The sequence below is a fragment of the Eptatretus burgeri genome, chromosome 2 (assembly GCF_056783735.1).
Source record: "Eptatretus burgeri isolate ZD-2024b chromosome 2, Ebu_testis_v1, whole genome shotgun sequence".
NCBI classification, from domain to species: domain Eukaryota; kingdom Metazoa; phylum Chordata; class Myxini; order Myxiniformes; family Myxinidae; genus Eptatretus; species Eptatretus burgeri.
This window is the reverse complement of record NC_140962.1, coordinates 12,641,308-12,657,203: the sequence shown is the minus strand read 5'-3', so window position 1 is coordinate 12,657,203 and position 15,896 is coordinate 12,641,308. Positions and strand designations below refer to the sequence as shown.

The following is a 15,896-nucleotide window of genomic DNA, read 5'->3' as shown; positions in this document are numbered from 1 at the left end:
ACAAGCTTCAGTTTGAACATTAGATCATTGTAAAAAGATAAATAAACAAAAAGGGGGCGATATTATTTTATTTTTATTTCCTTTTGTGAGTGTTGATGGTGACAGTAAGTCGACGCTGTTGACGTGTTGTGCTGTTACACAATCCTCTCCATGACAATGCAACGATTCCCACCTCAAGGAAGGGACAAAATGTGAAGCAAAGCACAGCATCTTTGCAGTATGGGCTAGGAATTCTGAAACCTTTGGAACCACCTTCAATCATGTGCTTGCCTGTCTGTATCGGGAAGCATTTAGCAAATGATTACACATTGCGGAATGGAGAGGGTAGGGGACAAACATTTTAACATCTTTGCGTTTGTCATATGCAAAGACCCCTTTTGCAATTTTGTTTAACCAGCAATGCCTTGTTTTGGAATGCAAAATGATTCGACATTTAATTGTTTTTTTTTTCAAAACTTTGTCTTCGGCGAATGTGTTTTGGAAACTTGAGGTCGACAGACTTTGGAGTATAATATATTATTTAAAGGAGAAGTGCCCATCGGTGCGTTCATCACACTTTAACTTGGTTGGAAAACTATTGATCAATTCACTTGGTTAGAAAACTGAAAATCAATTTGCTTGGAACAAAGATTTGTGTCCATTTAAACATACAGATGTCTGTTTCAAAAACCTTCCTTTGTGTTGGATGAAGAATAAGTAGAACCTTGAGCTTTAATGTGGCGGTTCCAATGGTACGACAGTAAGAACCCTTTAGAAAAAAGCATGATAGACATGGAAGGAGCACAACAACAACAACAACAACAACAACAACCACAGCCATGATAGGAGCAACAACTAGTGTTATAAAAGATCCTTTTCACATATTTCACTTAATTTTTCATCCTCATTGAGATTTACAGATGGAGATGCAATATGTTTGTGAAGTGCAACATGCTGTCTTTTGAATTAAACTAGTCAGTGAAGTGACAGGTAGGTACACCTTGTGTATCTGAATTGAGCTGGGAAAGCCTAACTTTTTGTGTTTGACTTCATTTCTCCCGTTTTATTTCCTCACATACCCAGAGGAATGCCTTCAGCCAGTGAGGGTGGGCTCGTGTCGTGCATCCTTACCTCGCTGGTTCTTCCATGTGGAGAACATGACATGTAACAAATTCACTTATGGAGGCTGCAGGGGAAATGAGAACAGATTCAAGACAAAAGAAGAATGCACTTCCACATGTATTCCAGGTCTGACTCGCTTTCTTAAAATACTTTGTAACATTTTTGCCACTTTTCAATGAAGTGTTTAGAAAATAACCGAACTCATGAAAGACGATGCAGCTCTAAAGGAATTGTATATTGTCTGATAAGGAGCTAGCAAGATGGCCGAGAGGTACGCACACTCTCCTCAACCTGTCATCGAGCCTGGGTTTAAATCCCGACCAAGCTATAAACTCATTCCGTTGTTTCACAGGCAGGGTAATTACTAATTCATCAATGTGTGTACCATCCCATTAATCCTCAGAGGTAGCTTTCTCTGCACATTGCCTTTTCAGCCAGGTGTTTTGCCAGTTGTCTGCTTCATTAGTTCCTCTCATACTTTTATGAGTTGCTGTCAGGAAAACAACACATCAGTAGGGTAAAAGTAACCCATCTCATGACTGTATAAACCCAGCTCACGTTCCCTGGTAGTCGGAGAACAATCCAACGCCTTGGGAATTTTGCTTCAACGGTAGAAAGAGCAGACATCGACGAATGAAAAAGCGACATTACTGCGGATGCTTAGCTGCTACAAGCCAGTTATCCCTTTGGTAACTTTTCTGACTTGCTTAAAACCCCCAAAAGGCAAAAGGATTGCTGGGCCATGCTTTCACAGTCAGTTTTCATACTGAAAATCGAGTTCAAGCAAGCTTTTGGCCTTGTGTTCTACAGGTGAGTCCTGTTCACCTTGAGTTTGCTTTTGGGCACCTGCGTTGCATTTGAACAGGCTTACTGCCCCCAGTAAAACTTCCCTCCTGACTTTGCCAGATTCTTCCATCATCGTGTAGTTTCGGAAGGCACACGACTTGACGCTTGCGTGGATTGTGTGTGTATTATCGGAATGGAAGAAGTCTGGTTGCGTTCACCCATCAATGGTTGAGTGAGACTTTGGATGACAGAGAGCTGATCATATATGCCCATATAAGGCAGAAATGGACTGCCTCCAGAGACCATATCTGATGACTCCCTGAAGTGAAATTTATGACCTAATGGTGCCTTTTGTCTTCTGGACATAAGGATGCAAAGTGAAAATTTTGTTTATGATCAAACTTACAAATTCTGTTTTATTTTATTTTATTTTATTTTTACTTGACTTTTCTTTCACTTTCAAAGTTTCACTGAAAAACAGGTGAAATATTGTACCCAAGAACTAAGGTGTGGTATCGGAAGTGTGCTCTTGAGCATCAGGTCATTGACCCACAATCAGCTGAGCCATTTGGCCAACTTAAAACATCATATTTAGTCCTGTGAAATTCATCAAATATGCTTCTTCTTTCCTTGTATGCAGGTCACGGGTTAATTTTTTGTTCTTGTCACAGTTGCAGATGGAGTTATGGGACGGCTGAGTGATGGTGAAGAGGAAGTAAAAGAGGATGATACTCTTCCCTTTCATCCAGGTTGGTGGACCCAACATTAAAACAAATATAATAATGAAGAACAGCAAAAAGGTGACCACAAAAATACACATGAAGCAATGGTTGTGCGTAACTTTTGCAGCAACATTCTTTGTCATCGATATTCTTTTGTGGCACACATGAATAAGGCCCAATCTGTGCTGTTCTGTTGGATACGTCATTTAATTGGCTGTTGAGCTAATTGCTGGTAAAATGATTGCATTTTCGTGTGTGAGCAATCTTAAAACGTTAATCAGCAATAGAGAGAAGGGGGAACATATCCTCAAAGCACAGCATAGAACCTGCACCTCCAAATTATCTCATCTAGTGAATGCATATTTGTTAAACATTTTATTAGGCCTGCCAATAACTTGTTCTGTGCAAAGGACACCACTTTTCTGTTAATAGCAAATGACCATTGGGCATGGGGTGCCATAGATTTATGTGGGTGGATGCATCTCTGAATTTGACATTGAAGGTCATTTTCAAGGTCAAAAGGGCCAAATGAAGTCAAATTTCGACATCGATGTTTATTTATATGTTCCTACTACATCGGTACTAGCAGAGTTCCCACCCTCTGAGTGGGTAGAGTTTGCACATTATTTGCTGAGAAAAGTACAGTTTGTATATTACAAGAAGACTCTTTTGATGTTTGTGTGGTGTGTTTAAAGGGGTCTAACAGGTGTAACATCGAAGGGATCCAAAGAGTCTTGAGGGTCTAGAAGGGTTTGAATGGTTCTAAAGGTCTAAAAGGTATGTTCCAATAGCAGTTGGAGTTTAAAGTGTCTTCAGGGTCTTTTGGGTGTAAAGGGTCTAAAGTGTCTCAGGGGCTAAAAGCTCTAAAGGGTATGTTCCAATCGTAGTTCAGTGTCTAAAGGGGTACAGATATCAAAGGGGTCAAAAGTGTCCTGTAGAGTCAAGGGTTGTAAGTGATCTAAAGGGTGTGAAGGTCGAAAAGGCTCTAAGGGTTACAAATGGTCTCTGGGGTCTCAGGGGTATAAAGGGTCTAAAAAGGTAAAGGGTCTTAGAGGGTCTAAAGAGTATGTTGTAATAGTAGTTAGGGTTCTGAAACATCTCCAGAGTCTAAAGGGGTGTAAAGGTCTAAATGTCTAAGTGATTGAAAGAGTCTAATGAGTATGTTCCAATTGTAGTTAGGTGTCCAAAGGGTTTACAGGGTCAAGGGGGTCGAAGTGATCCATATGGTGTAAAAGTCTGAAAGGCTCTACGGGCATTGCTACTCAAGTTCTGCTGATGCAGTGCCCCTAATGGGTGAGGGCATAAAACAAAGAATATGCAGTCACCCACCCACCACAAATATTATTGCTATTGATTTTGACCACACAACATAGTGTGTGTATGTGTGTGCACTCTTCTTAATTTCACTCCTTCTCCATCATCCCTTTTATTTCCAGAGAATTGTTTGCATCCTGTGAAGGTGGGCCCATGCCATCATGCTTATTCTCGTTGGGCATACTTTGCCGTTTACTCATCATGCCAGGAGTTTTCTTATGGAGGTTGTGCCGGCAATGGAAATAGATTTCTCACAGAAAGGAACTGTATTGAAAGCTGTGCACCTCAAAATAGTAAGTTGGTAATGGGTTAACTGTGTTACTTGTATATTGATTAAATGACATGATGAGGCGAGGTGGTGGAGAGGAATATAGACAGACAGGCACACACACTTGCACAAACAAACAAGCAAGCAATCAAAACAAAATACACCTCAATCCACATCTTGTTAGGACATCCCCTTGCCTTCCTTCATTTTACCACGAGCTTTCTTTGCAGCTTAATCTTCTGACCTCCATTGCCCATGACCATACTAACCAAGGCTTCCCCTCCTAAGTTCTTCACGAGTGCATATTTTTAATCTCTTCCTGATTCTTAAGTCCATTTTTTTTTTCCTTTCAGAAGCAATCCATTAGTTCTTTATATGATTCTCTTCTCTGTTCCTTGCATTATTTTTTATATTTTTGATCCGCATTGCCCACATTTTGCTTCCATACATCAATCCGAAGTCTCACTCAACCAAAAAAAAAAAAGAATTCATTTTAATCCCATTCTGAATTGAATTGAATAATAATGAAAAACGTTATGGGTCAGGGTCAGGTGTCCAATCAAGCAGGGTTACGTCAAAACGGGATGATGTGGTACCTGGTCGTCACTGCCAACAGTTATAAAGTGGCAGTTCTAATTAAGTCTCTTATTAATCACATAACCCACCAGTACAAAAATGCCTCACAAAAGTACACAAACATCACACAAAACAAGTTCTGGTGAAGGTTTGCAATCTCTGATTACTGTTTCTAGTCTTTTCTTTTTCTGGGATTTTCTTGTTGTGTAATATAATCATACAAGTCCAGCCTGCTACTTATTTGTAAATTGTTTGGTATAAAGTATTGTTGAAGTTTCACCGAGCAATGAATATCACTCACTGGAAAATTAAAATGTTAATGTTGATGTTGGTTATAGACCTTAATTCCAGGATGGTACAGAAGTAGTAGTGTACTTTTCTTTGAGCTCTCTAGTCTGGGTTTGAATCTCAACCTTACTCTAAACTGTTGGATTGGTGCTTCACAGGCTTTGCATCACAAAGTCCACCGTCCTTCGGATGGATGTCAAGCTGGGTATCATCTTCTAGTTTTAGTTGATGGACGTTCGAGATCCTTCATTGTCTTTCACGAAAAGTAGGCGGGTTATCGCTGCCACCCATTCTGAGTTGCATATTTCTGCACCTTCAGTCTTGAGTCAGGCATGGCCAGCCAGTTTGTGAACATCTTGGGATAAAAACGTTCCTTGGCTGACCCTACAAAAAGATGGTCATAAATGGGGCTGCTAAAGAAGTGATAGTAGTTACTATATGCATTGATTGAGAGAAAAAGGACATTTTGGGCATTTGGCTTTGTATTGAAAGAGCAGTTTACAATCAGGACTATATCTTATTCATAATAACTTTTGTAATTTACATCCCAAGTTATTTTATTGAATTATTTTTGTACTTTGTTTGCTGACACGCATCATATTCTAACAATTAAACTTTTGATGATTTCAGATGCAATAAGAAAAGGAAGATTAACTGCAGAAAAGGAGACATTTGGTTTGTACCCTTTTCAAGTTTCACATTTGTTTGTCTTTATTCTTCATGTGAAGTGTATTGTTGCACATTCCCTCCTTCCTTCTTGGAGGGGTGGGGGTTGATTTTGTAAAAAAGAAAAACAAAAGCCTCTTATCTATTTCTTGTTTTATTTTGAGTAGTTATTTTCACTTACCTTAGTTCATGGTGATTACATCAGCAACTGTACTTTGGTCAGCCGGTGCATGGATTTGTAAAGGAAGTTCTTTTCAAGCTTTCTGAAGAAAAACAAAACATTTTTGCAATAAATACATTATCAAGGAAACGTGCATAAATATGATCCAAACAGTTTAAAAATTCTGCACACATGTTTTGGCAGACCTGCCATGTGATTCAAAAATTAATGATACATTTTAAAGCCATTACTATAATGAGTTCCCTCACAAGGAACTTCAATGCAGGAGGAGGCCATTCGGCCCATCAAGACTTCACTTGTGTTGCTAACATATGACGGTCCATACTCTATCCACTTAAATGCTGAGCGTCAAGCAACGAAATCGCACGTACCATTTTTCAAGTCTTTGGGACAACTCAGCCAATGTTCGAACCGCCAACTTCCCAGACTCAGAGCGGACACCCAAACCGTTCCACCTCCGAGTCTGATCAAACGCCATAGTGTCTGACGGAGAAGTCGGCAAAATTCGACATTTGTTTTTTTTAATTTTAATTTCAATATCGTAAATAATATATAACTTTCTGTAATCTGAACCCTCCAGGATATTGTCGCATGAAGTCAGATCCGGGTCCATGTCGGGCAGCCTTTATACGCTGGTTCCATGACCCGGAAACCAGTACTTGCCATAATTTCACATATGGGGGCTGCAAAGGCAACTTGAATAACTTCCTGACAGCGAAGCAATGTCTTCACACGTGTGGACCTCAGATGAGTGAGTTTTTATTTTTTTGTGGCTCACTTTTTTGTAGTTTTAATTTATGTACTCTGACTATAAAAATTTGTCTTCCCATGGGGTGCTAATCTATACATTTGCTGGTTTGCCACCTTGGCTGAAAAATTAGATATATTTTTAGTTAAATTTATTAGGCATTGTTAAAAATTATTACTTTTCATCTGAAATTATGTTAAGGTCTACTTCCATGTACACATCCATGAGTGGAACCAGCTCAGCTCAAGTACCTGCTTCAGAAGCAAATCGGTCCTCATGTATGTTTATCTCTTTACCCTCTTTGCCTCCAACATCCCTCTCTCCCTCCCCCCCCCCAAAATGTGCTGCAGAACCTCCTTTGACTCGGAGCTCAATTCGTAAAGACAATTTCTGTAAGTGTTCCTTTTATTTTTAATTTTATATTTTGAGAAACCAGGATAAAAAGACAAGGATACCATCTGGAATTCTCTTGTTTAATATCAGTTGTCAATGTTGATTGTAAATTGCATGCATTTACATGACTCATAGCATGTCTTTCATTTGTACTTTTGCACTGGGTTCATGTGTCTTTGACCAAACCGCATGAGCACAGAATGCATGAGCATAAGCCCATTTCAAATCTTTCAATCTTTTTATGCCTCTCCTTTTTTTCTCTTCTTTTATCCTTTGTTTCTATTTCCATCTGTCTATCTTCTGTCTCCTACTTTTTAGCACTGACCTTGTTGAGGGTTTATATTTTAGGTCCGTCCATCAGAAGACTCGACGAGAAAATGATGATACGCATTTCTTGTATGATTATGTGATTATACTTGAAAATGATTGTGGTAGAGAGATAGAGAGGGAGAGGGGTGGGAGAATGGGGAGTAGAGAGTGAACGGAGGGGAGAGTGAGCAGGGGGAGGGGGGGGGATTCTGGCAGATGTGACATCCAGTTTAACATCCATCCGAGAGATGATACACTGATGAATCAGTCTGTGAAATACTGGGATGCACTCTTTGGTTGAATCCTCCGGTCTCGTTTCCCCGACTCCCCTGAAGAGACCATGCAATCCTCTACAGGCTCAGACTCGGACATTGTGCTCCAAGCTCCTATTTACATAGGATATGGTATGACCCAACGGGGTTCTGCAAGTGGTGTAAAGTTCCTGAAGATTTGGATCACATCTTCACACAATGCCCCCAGTATAGGGGACCCACATCATGCCTCTTCCACTCTGCCAGAGAGATGGGGATCAGCTTGTTGGGTGTACCAGACTCACTGTGCCGATTAAGCCAGAAGTACCCTCGACTCTGCAAATTGTTGTTGAAATTTATAAAATAAATGGGTCGAACAATATAAAATCCCCGGTACTTGTCTGCTCCAACTGAAGTGTTTAGGTGTGTGGTGTATATAGAGCCTCACGGCTCTGAAAATGCCATTAAAACCAAAAGAAGAAGAAACACCAGGATGACAGCTTAGAGCTGGGTCAGGATTTGAATCCAGGCTCGACAGCTTAAAGCGAGCATACATATCTCTTGGCTATTCTGCCATGATGTGACGATTCATTGCTTTGTAACAACTGCAGACATTTCTTACTCATTGTAGTTGTGTAATTTATTTTGCCATCCTAACTCTGGAGATGTTCACAGAGAACTGAGCCACAACATCACCATTGAAGCTTAAAGAGTGCTCACCTGACCTGAGTGGCTTAAGTACTCAAGCAAGCACTCCAACAAGATGGTTGAATAAACTTTTAAAAATGAAACGTTAAAATTTTTGCATGTATTTATTTATGCCGAAGTGATGGGTTGTATAATGAAAGAAGATCGTACAAAAAGGGGAAACGTCAAAATAAAATTGCACATTTTCAGCGAGCGAGCCACCTCCCGAGGGACCCCATGCGCAACAACGTAGGGCCGTACGCAGACAAGTAGGGCCTGAAATTTGTTCAAGTCGATCAATACATTCAGTGACGGTGCAAATACTTTTGCTTAAAAATGACACCCAAGCTCGCCAAGTGGCTTAAGCACTCCAACGGAACTGTTAATATGGAATGGCTGGCTTTGCAGCAATTAGCAATCGGTCATATTAACACCATGCACCCGGAGTCGCCCAAAATGTCCAGCAATGTCCGAGTTGGACAAATGAACACTTTTCTTAGCAGTTTCAACTGCTGATAAGTTCAATTCCAGAGTTCACATTTTGAAACTCAAAAACCCCAAAAAACACCCAAAAAACCCAACCCAAAAAAACCCAAAACCAAAACCCCAAAAAATGGTGAATGAAGACCCCAGCGAGGTGATCAAGGATGAACCTTGATAAAGGATAATTAAAGAATGCCATTAATCATCTTCTAAAGGGGTGTTTAAATTAACCCAGACACACAGTTTTCATTCATACCGTATCTTGAAGTTCCCTTAATATGCATGCAAAGTTTCAGGCCATGAGGTTTCATGGTTTTGAAGTTATGAAGGAGACACACTGACTGACTGACTGACACACTGACATTTATTATTATAGATATACACATGACCATCTTTGCCACCAACACATAACTTTGAATTACTTGTTTATTTTGATACACTTTATCATTACAATTACCGACGTACCACCTTCAATTATTTATTTATTTGTATGCACTTTTCCATCTCAACTATTGACAAACACTTTACTGTTGACATACCACCTTTAAATATTTATTTATTTTGCATACATTTTATATTATTGATTACCATGACATACCACCTTGAATTATTTATTTATTTATATGCACTTTTCCATCTCCATGACCTGCATATTTAACCTCCGCCATCGAAGATCGGAGGTTACTGTTTTCACCCCTTTCTGTTTGTTTGTTTGTTTGTTTGTTTGTGAACAATATTACGGAAAAACTCCTCGACGGATTTCGACGAAACTTGGTGGGGAGGTGGGGGGGTGGGGGGGGAGGTGAGGTATGGTCCAAGGATCATGTCATTAGATTTTGGACTTGGTCCCCCCCCCCCAAAAAAAAAATTGTTAGAGAAATTTTTTTTTTGCATTTCTACATGTTTTAAGTGATTTACAACCCCCCCCCAAAAAAAAAATTGTAAGAGGAAAAAAATTTTTGCAACTTTTTTTTTCAACAAAATTTCGATTTCTTTTTTTTGCATTTCTACATGTTTTAAGTGATTAGGATTTCGACGAAACTTGGTGGGGGGGGTTAGGTATGGTCCAAGGATCATGCAATTAGATTTTGGACTTGGTACCTCCCCCCAAAAAAATTGTTAGAGAAAATATATTTTTTTTGCATTTCTACATGTTTTAAGTGATTTCCAAACCCCCCCCAAAAAAAAAATGTTAGAGAAAAAAAGAAAATTTTAAACTTTTTTTTTCAACAAAATTTCGATTTCTTTTTTTTTTGCATTTCTACATGTTTTAAGTGATTTCCAACCCCCCCCCCCCCCAAAAAAAAATGTTGGAGAAAAGAACTATAACTCTGTCAGCACTGTTGACATCATATTTAATGAATAAGATATAAGGTTCACTTGAGTGACCCAGCAGTATTGGCGGCGGAGGTTTTGCACTCTCCCGAGTGCTCCCCCTCGAGTTATTTATAGGTGTTTGTTTTGTTTTGTTTGTTTATTTATTTATATACAGTATTTAGATTTTCATATACTGCATGTATTGTTGCATTTGTTGTGGGGTGGGGGTGAAGGAGGATGGGTGGGGGATTTGATATCACCATAGAGCAGATAGTAATGTATAGAGTGGCATGGTACGTGTACGAGTAGTTAGCCATTTTGATGTAATAAGTGGGGGGTTGGGTTGCTTTTAGAACTCTGTGCACGATACCCTCATTAACCCAATGTGACATAATGCAACCCTCTTGCTTGCATGTTACTGCATTTCCCCATCAACCTGTCTCTCCATCCTCTGTTTTCCTCTTCATTCATTCCTTTTCTTATGGTGTCAAACTGTTGCCTTGCTGTCATTTTGTTGCCTTTTTTTCCAATCACCTTGCTCTTCCATGAACCTCGATCATATGTACAAAAATTAGACATGTTTACATTTGTGAGTGAAATATTTTTCACGTGGAAAAGCAACAATATCCCCATGAACCATATTTTTTCCAATATCTATTTGTTGAGGATAACATGTTCATTGTGACCACCATTTTGCCTTTGCACTTTCTCCACAACTTATTTCCTCAACTCCATTGGTCTGTGGCCTCTGTGAGAAGACTCGACTCTTCAAATGTCCGCATAGAAAGTAATCCCATAATATGAAGTTTTTGGACGATGAGTGAGTCTTGCCTCGACACATCGGTGCTTGTATGGAAATTGAGAGAAATGACAATCTTCAGAGTTTCATACAGAAAGCAAGGATATGTTTCACACTATGGGGTGTTGTAACATCCTCTCTGAACCATGGTGTGCCCATATCTATCTAAACCGTTATCTATCTATAATTCCAGGTGTGTGTGTGTGTGTGTGTGTGTGAGACCACTGTTTCTCGACAACCAATGGTCCGATCTAATTGAAACTTCCCAGGTATATTGCTGGGGACCTGAGGATGTGCCTTTTCAAGGTTTGATATTAATCGGACAAGTGCTTCCCAAGTTATGGCCATTTATTTACCAACCAATGAAAGGACACGTGGCTGCGTAGGCCGGTGCGCGGCCGGCCGACGATGACGTCACGTGCCGTGCCGGTTACGATGGGGATCGGTGCCTTAGTTACCATGGCGTAGGAGTGGCAATGGTCAATAGCAGCGATTGTCATGGCAAGCAAAGACAGGGAGGTAAACTTGATTTTAATTTGGATTTTAATTAACTCTGTGTGTGTAAGTATCACAGCAGTTGTTACTTCAATGCAAGCGATAATTCGTGGAATGCATGTGAACATTCCGTACGGGCACGCACCACTTCCGGATAGTGATGACTTACTGTATTCGAATAATTTCTCCATTTCTTATGCGCATTTATAGATAAACACAATGCCCCAATCCAGTCGCTGTTTACGAGAGCGAAGGAACGGCCTGTGCAGTTGTTTGAAAGTTTTTTTTTTCCGGGGGGTTTGCACGTACGGGCATTCATGTACGGGCACATGTGAGTGAAGGAACGGCCTGTGTGTTTGTTTCTGGCTTGCAGTTTGAAAATTTTTTTTTTTGGTTTGCACGTACGGCCATGTACATACAGGCACGCAAGAGCGAAGGAACAGCCTGTGGTTGTTGTTTCTGGCTCGCGGTTTGAAAGTTTTTTTTTTTTTTGGGGGGGGGGGGGGTTTGCACATATGACCACGCACGTATGGGCATGCGAGAGCGAAGGAACTGCCTGTGAAGTTGTTGTTTCTGGCTCGCGGTTTGAAAGTTTTTTTTTTTTTTTTTTTTTTTTTTTTTTTTTGCACGTACGGGTACGTACTAGTTCTACAAATGCAGGAAAGTCCTTTTGTTGCATTACAAGATACCAGCCAAATGAACTGTCCATTCAATAAAATGGATCCAATAATACTGTGGCTTGATATAGCGAAGATTTTTAGTCACCATGTCCAAATATTCACTGAACAGTTTTTCCCACAAGATTTTCTTGATTATATGATGCAGTGCTTGGTGCTTACAATCGCTTTATAAACCTGCAAAGAAAATATAACTGTCATTATATCGTTTTTGAGTTTTTTGTTTTAAACAGAGTAACATATTTGTTTTAATGCAGTATCGTACTTGATTGATGATTGGCAGGTTGCATGGAAAACAATAATGTAGAACAATCCCCAGAGAAGATGGGGGATTGGCAGTTTATCTAAATAGATTGTTGAACTGCATGGAAATGTATGACAATTGTGGGGGATATTAATTTATTTTTGGAATTGCATATTTGAGGTAAAACCTTTTAAAATTGTTTACTTTTCTGTGTCTATATTGCATTTATAATAACTTGGGTGTGAATTAATAATATCACTAAACTACTTATTATTCACATCAAATTCTTGCTTTATCAAAGTTGCCATTGCTCTTGTTGATCTTTGCCATAATGCTGTTGTACACAGCATTTTGCCTTTTGCCTCAAAAAGAGGGCCCATGTCGTGGAGCATTCCAGCGATGGTACCACGATCCTGAGACAAGTACCTGCAAGCGTTTCACGTATGGAGGATGTCGTGGCATCGAGAACATGTTCTTAACAGAGAAAGAGTGCACATACAAATGTGCACCCAAAGACAGTGAGTGGACTCGCTATTCCATGTGATTGCAACTGTTAATAATTAGATTGGCTGAAAACCCTTTTTTCACATGGAAATGCCATGCTTTCCTAACATAATACAGTATAGAAAACCCTCAAATATCGTGGGGGTTAGGTTCCTGGAAAATGCCACAATAGTTAAAACCGCGATCGTGGAAACCAAGGACCAATGGGAAAAGGGGGTTTCGGTTCCTGGGCTTCGAGAAAATAGAGAGGAATGTGGGCGGCAGCCAGAAATAACACATCACAATTGAAACTAGAAACAGCAATCGGAGATTTTAAACCTTCACTAGAACTTGTTTTGTGTGGTGTGTGTGTAGTTTTGTGATGTATTTTGTTTGTTTGTGTACTGGTGTGTTATGTAATTAATAAAAGACATAATTAGAACTGCCACTTCATAACTGCTGGCAGTGATGACCGGGTGCCAATGTCCTGCTTTAATGCAACCCCGCTTTGATTGGACACACTGATCCTGACCCATGACGTTTTTCATTATTATTATTCAATTGAATTCAGAATGGGATTAAATTCAATTCAAAAGGAAGACCAAATAGGAACAGTCCTGCATTGGAGTAATCGGACGAAACCCGAACAAGCAAAAAGCAGAGATGCAGTCATCAGGAGTAACCTGGATAGGATTCACATTTCAGATGCTACTCCTCTACCCCCAAACCCATCCAGGCACAGCCAAGCGAGCGTTTTTCAAAAAAATAACAAAAACCCAGATTAAAAAAAATTGATAATTATGTCTGAGACCATGTGTCCTGATCAAGTTGAAATTTAAAACATGTATTTCCAATCACTACTAGATCATAATTGTGAAGTTTCATGGTGATTGATTAAGCAGTTCCAGAGAAAAAAAAATTTTCAATCCAATATGGCTGCCAAACCATGTGACCTCTCAATTATTCGTTAAGCTTGTGCTCCCAAAGCTTGGGGAACATTTCTGTAAACTTTCCCCTCGATCTGTCCAGCCATTCTGGAGAAGATTTTTTTTATAGGTTTCAGGGTAAATCCAATATGGCTGCCAAACCATGTGACCAATGACATCATTTGTGTGAACCTTTTGTTCCTCATGGATAGGCGGTCATACTTGTGGTTTCGCCTCAATCTGTTCAGTCACTTCAGAGAAGATTTTTGAAGGTTTTTTATTTTTATTTTAAACAATATTCGCTGCCCAACCACGTGACTGATGACGTCATCCATTTTTTTCCTATGGACCATTTTATCCCGAGATGACCCTTAAAAATGTTCATAATGATCAGATGTGTTCAACATATGCAATTATAACATCATAACGAAGGCACCTATGACATCATAAAAAAAATCACACTCAATCCCCATGAGGAGTACTTGCTATGTGCCAAGTTTCAAATGTTTCCTTGGTGCAGTATCAGAGATACAGACGTCCAAAGTTTTTCCGTTTTTCCAATATGGCTGCCACACCACATGACTGGTGACATCATCATTACGATTATAACATTATATATGAATAGTCACACATATAGTAAAAATTTCATCTCTTTCCAACAGGCGGATGTGGAGAAAAACACGGAAGTTCTGTGCGGACCAACAAACAAACAAAAGACAAATCTGCAAACTGACACAAACGCAATCCCCTCTCCTTCGGCGAGGGTAATAAACACATAAATGTATATATTGTTACGAATTTTCGCCCGCCGGCGTGCGATCAGCCGCATTTAACCAAATCGCGGCCGTACGCCCACCGGACGGACAATCCAGTTGCGGCTTTCCGGAGCAACGCCGAAAACCAGCCACGGGTGTGTTCTTAACCACACCACAACCTTGTCCGCACTCTACCCACGCTACAGGGTCAATCACGGAATTGTCGATATACCTAATTAATCGCGCGGTTAATTACCGAGAGATTGTACCTCCGGGGCTGCTGGGACACAAGCCGCTTCATGCAGCTCGCTCCGTTTTGGGATAACCGAGCGGGGTGTTATCGCGACTCCCGTTGGACCCGATCGCTTTACCGGCTATTTAAAAACGAACTATATTCCGAGGGCAAGATGGCAGTTCAATTGGGGAAAAGAGGACACAACGAATGGGTTAACATTCAAACAAGCACATTTATTTGTACACAATCAAGCAATGAATGCAAAACACGCATGCAGTTATGCAATGGATGGGGGGAAGCACGCATGCAATTATACAGCCAAACAAAAGCAATGTAAAGGAGTTACGACCGTTTATTTATTCTTTCATCACTTATACACAGTTCTACTTAACGGACTCGGCGCCACAACTTTCATGCAAAGAAAAGCAAGGAAAAACCCCCTCAAAGACAAGGGGGTAGACTGGAACTCTTAGGGTCTTTATGACATAGAGCTTTGAGGACCGAAGGAGCTCCAAGAGGCTGCGCAGGTTACCTTCACCTCACTGGGGCAACCCGCGACGTTCTGTCCCCACGGCAGCTAGCGTAACCGCGGCTCGATTGCGGCCTGGTGATTCAGGCCCCAGCCGGCAACGCCTGAGAGGAACCAACGGTCTTTGCTCTTTCTGAGTTGATGCTCTCTTTAAGAACCCGTCCGTCCCTCAGCGATGCTCGGACTGTTCCGAAGCCCAATCACCTCAGACCGATCGGTGCTGGTTGGCGAGCTCTCTCCACGTTCCGCACACGAACACTCAGCTCCGTGCGGCACAGCAGGCTTGGCCGTGCTCCCCGCTCGCGTCTCCTCCGCTCCCCTCAGCTTCTCCACCGACTGCAGGCTTCAGGTTCTCCGAACCCCGACAGACACTCCACAGACTGACCATGCTTGGCGCTCCACTCGCCCTTTTGTAGGGCCCGAGAGACGAGGTTTGGCCTTCGATCCCTTACCTCTGATCTCTGACCTCCCCGATGGCTCCGCCCCTCTCGATCTCCTGATCCGATTCTCGGACAAAGCTTGCACAGAGCGGACGTGCGCGAAGACAGCGACCCTGCGCGGAGAGCGGATGTGTGCGAAATCACCGACTTGCGCGTTGAGGAAACCCCCGCGTCTGCCTGCAGCGATGCCGTTCGATGCGGACTCGCCGTGGCTGGCGCCAAG

General features: G+C 41.0%; 1 protein-coding gene across 4 annotated transcripts in view; it reads left to right on the top strand.

Moving 5' to 3' along the window:
* The window catches only part of LOC147031443 (papilin-like), a 69,927-nt gene that overhangs the window by 26,999 nt on the left and 27,032 nt on the right, over window positions 1-15,896 (top strand). For all 4 annotated transcript variants that reach the window (XM_085863248.1, XM_085863237.1, XM_085863227.1 and 1 more), the window contains exons 3-9: window positions 1,063-1,227; window positions 2,559-2,636; window positions 4,046-4,216; window positions 5,686-5,730; window positions 6,483-6,653; window positions 7,001-7,042; window positions 12,653-12,823. In XM_085863248.1, the coding sequence (XP_085719374.1) occupies window positions 1,063-1,227; window positions 2,559-2,636; window positions 4,046-4,216; window positions 5,686-5,730; window positions 6,483-6,653; window positions 7,001-7,042; window positions 12,653-12,823 (843 nt within the window). The remainder of the gene's footprint in view (window positions 1-1,062; window positions 1,228-2,558; window positions 2,637-4,045; window positions 4,217-5,685; window positions 5,731-6,482; window positions 6,654-7,000; window positions 7,043-12,652; window positions 12,824-15,896) is intronic.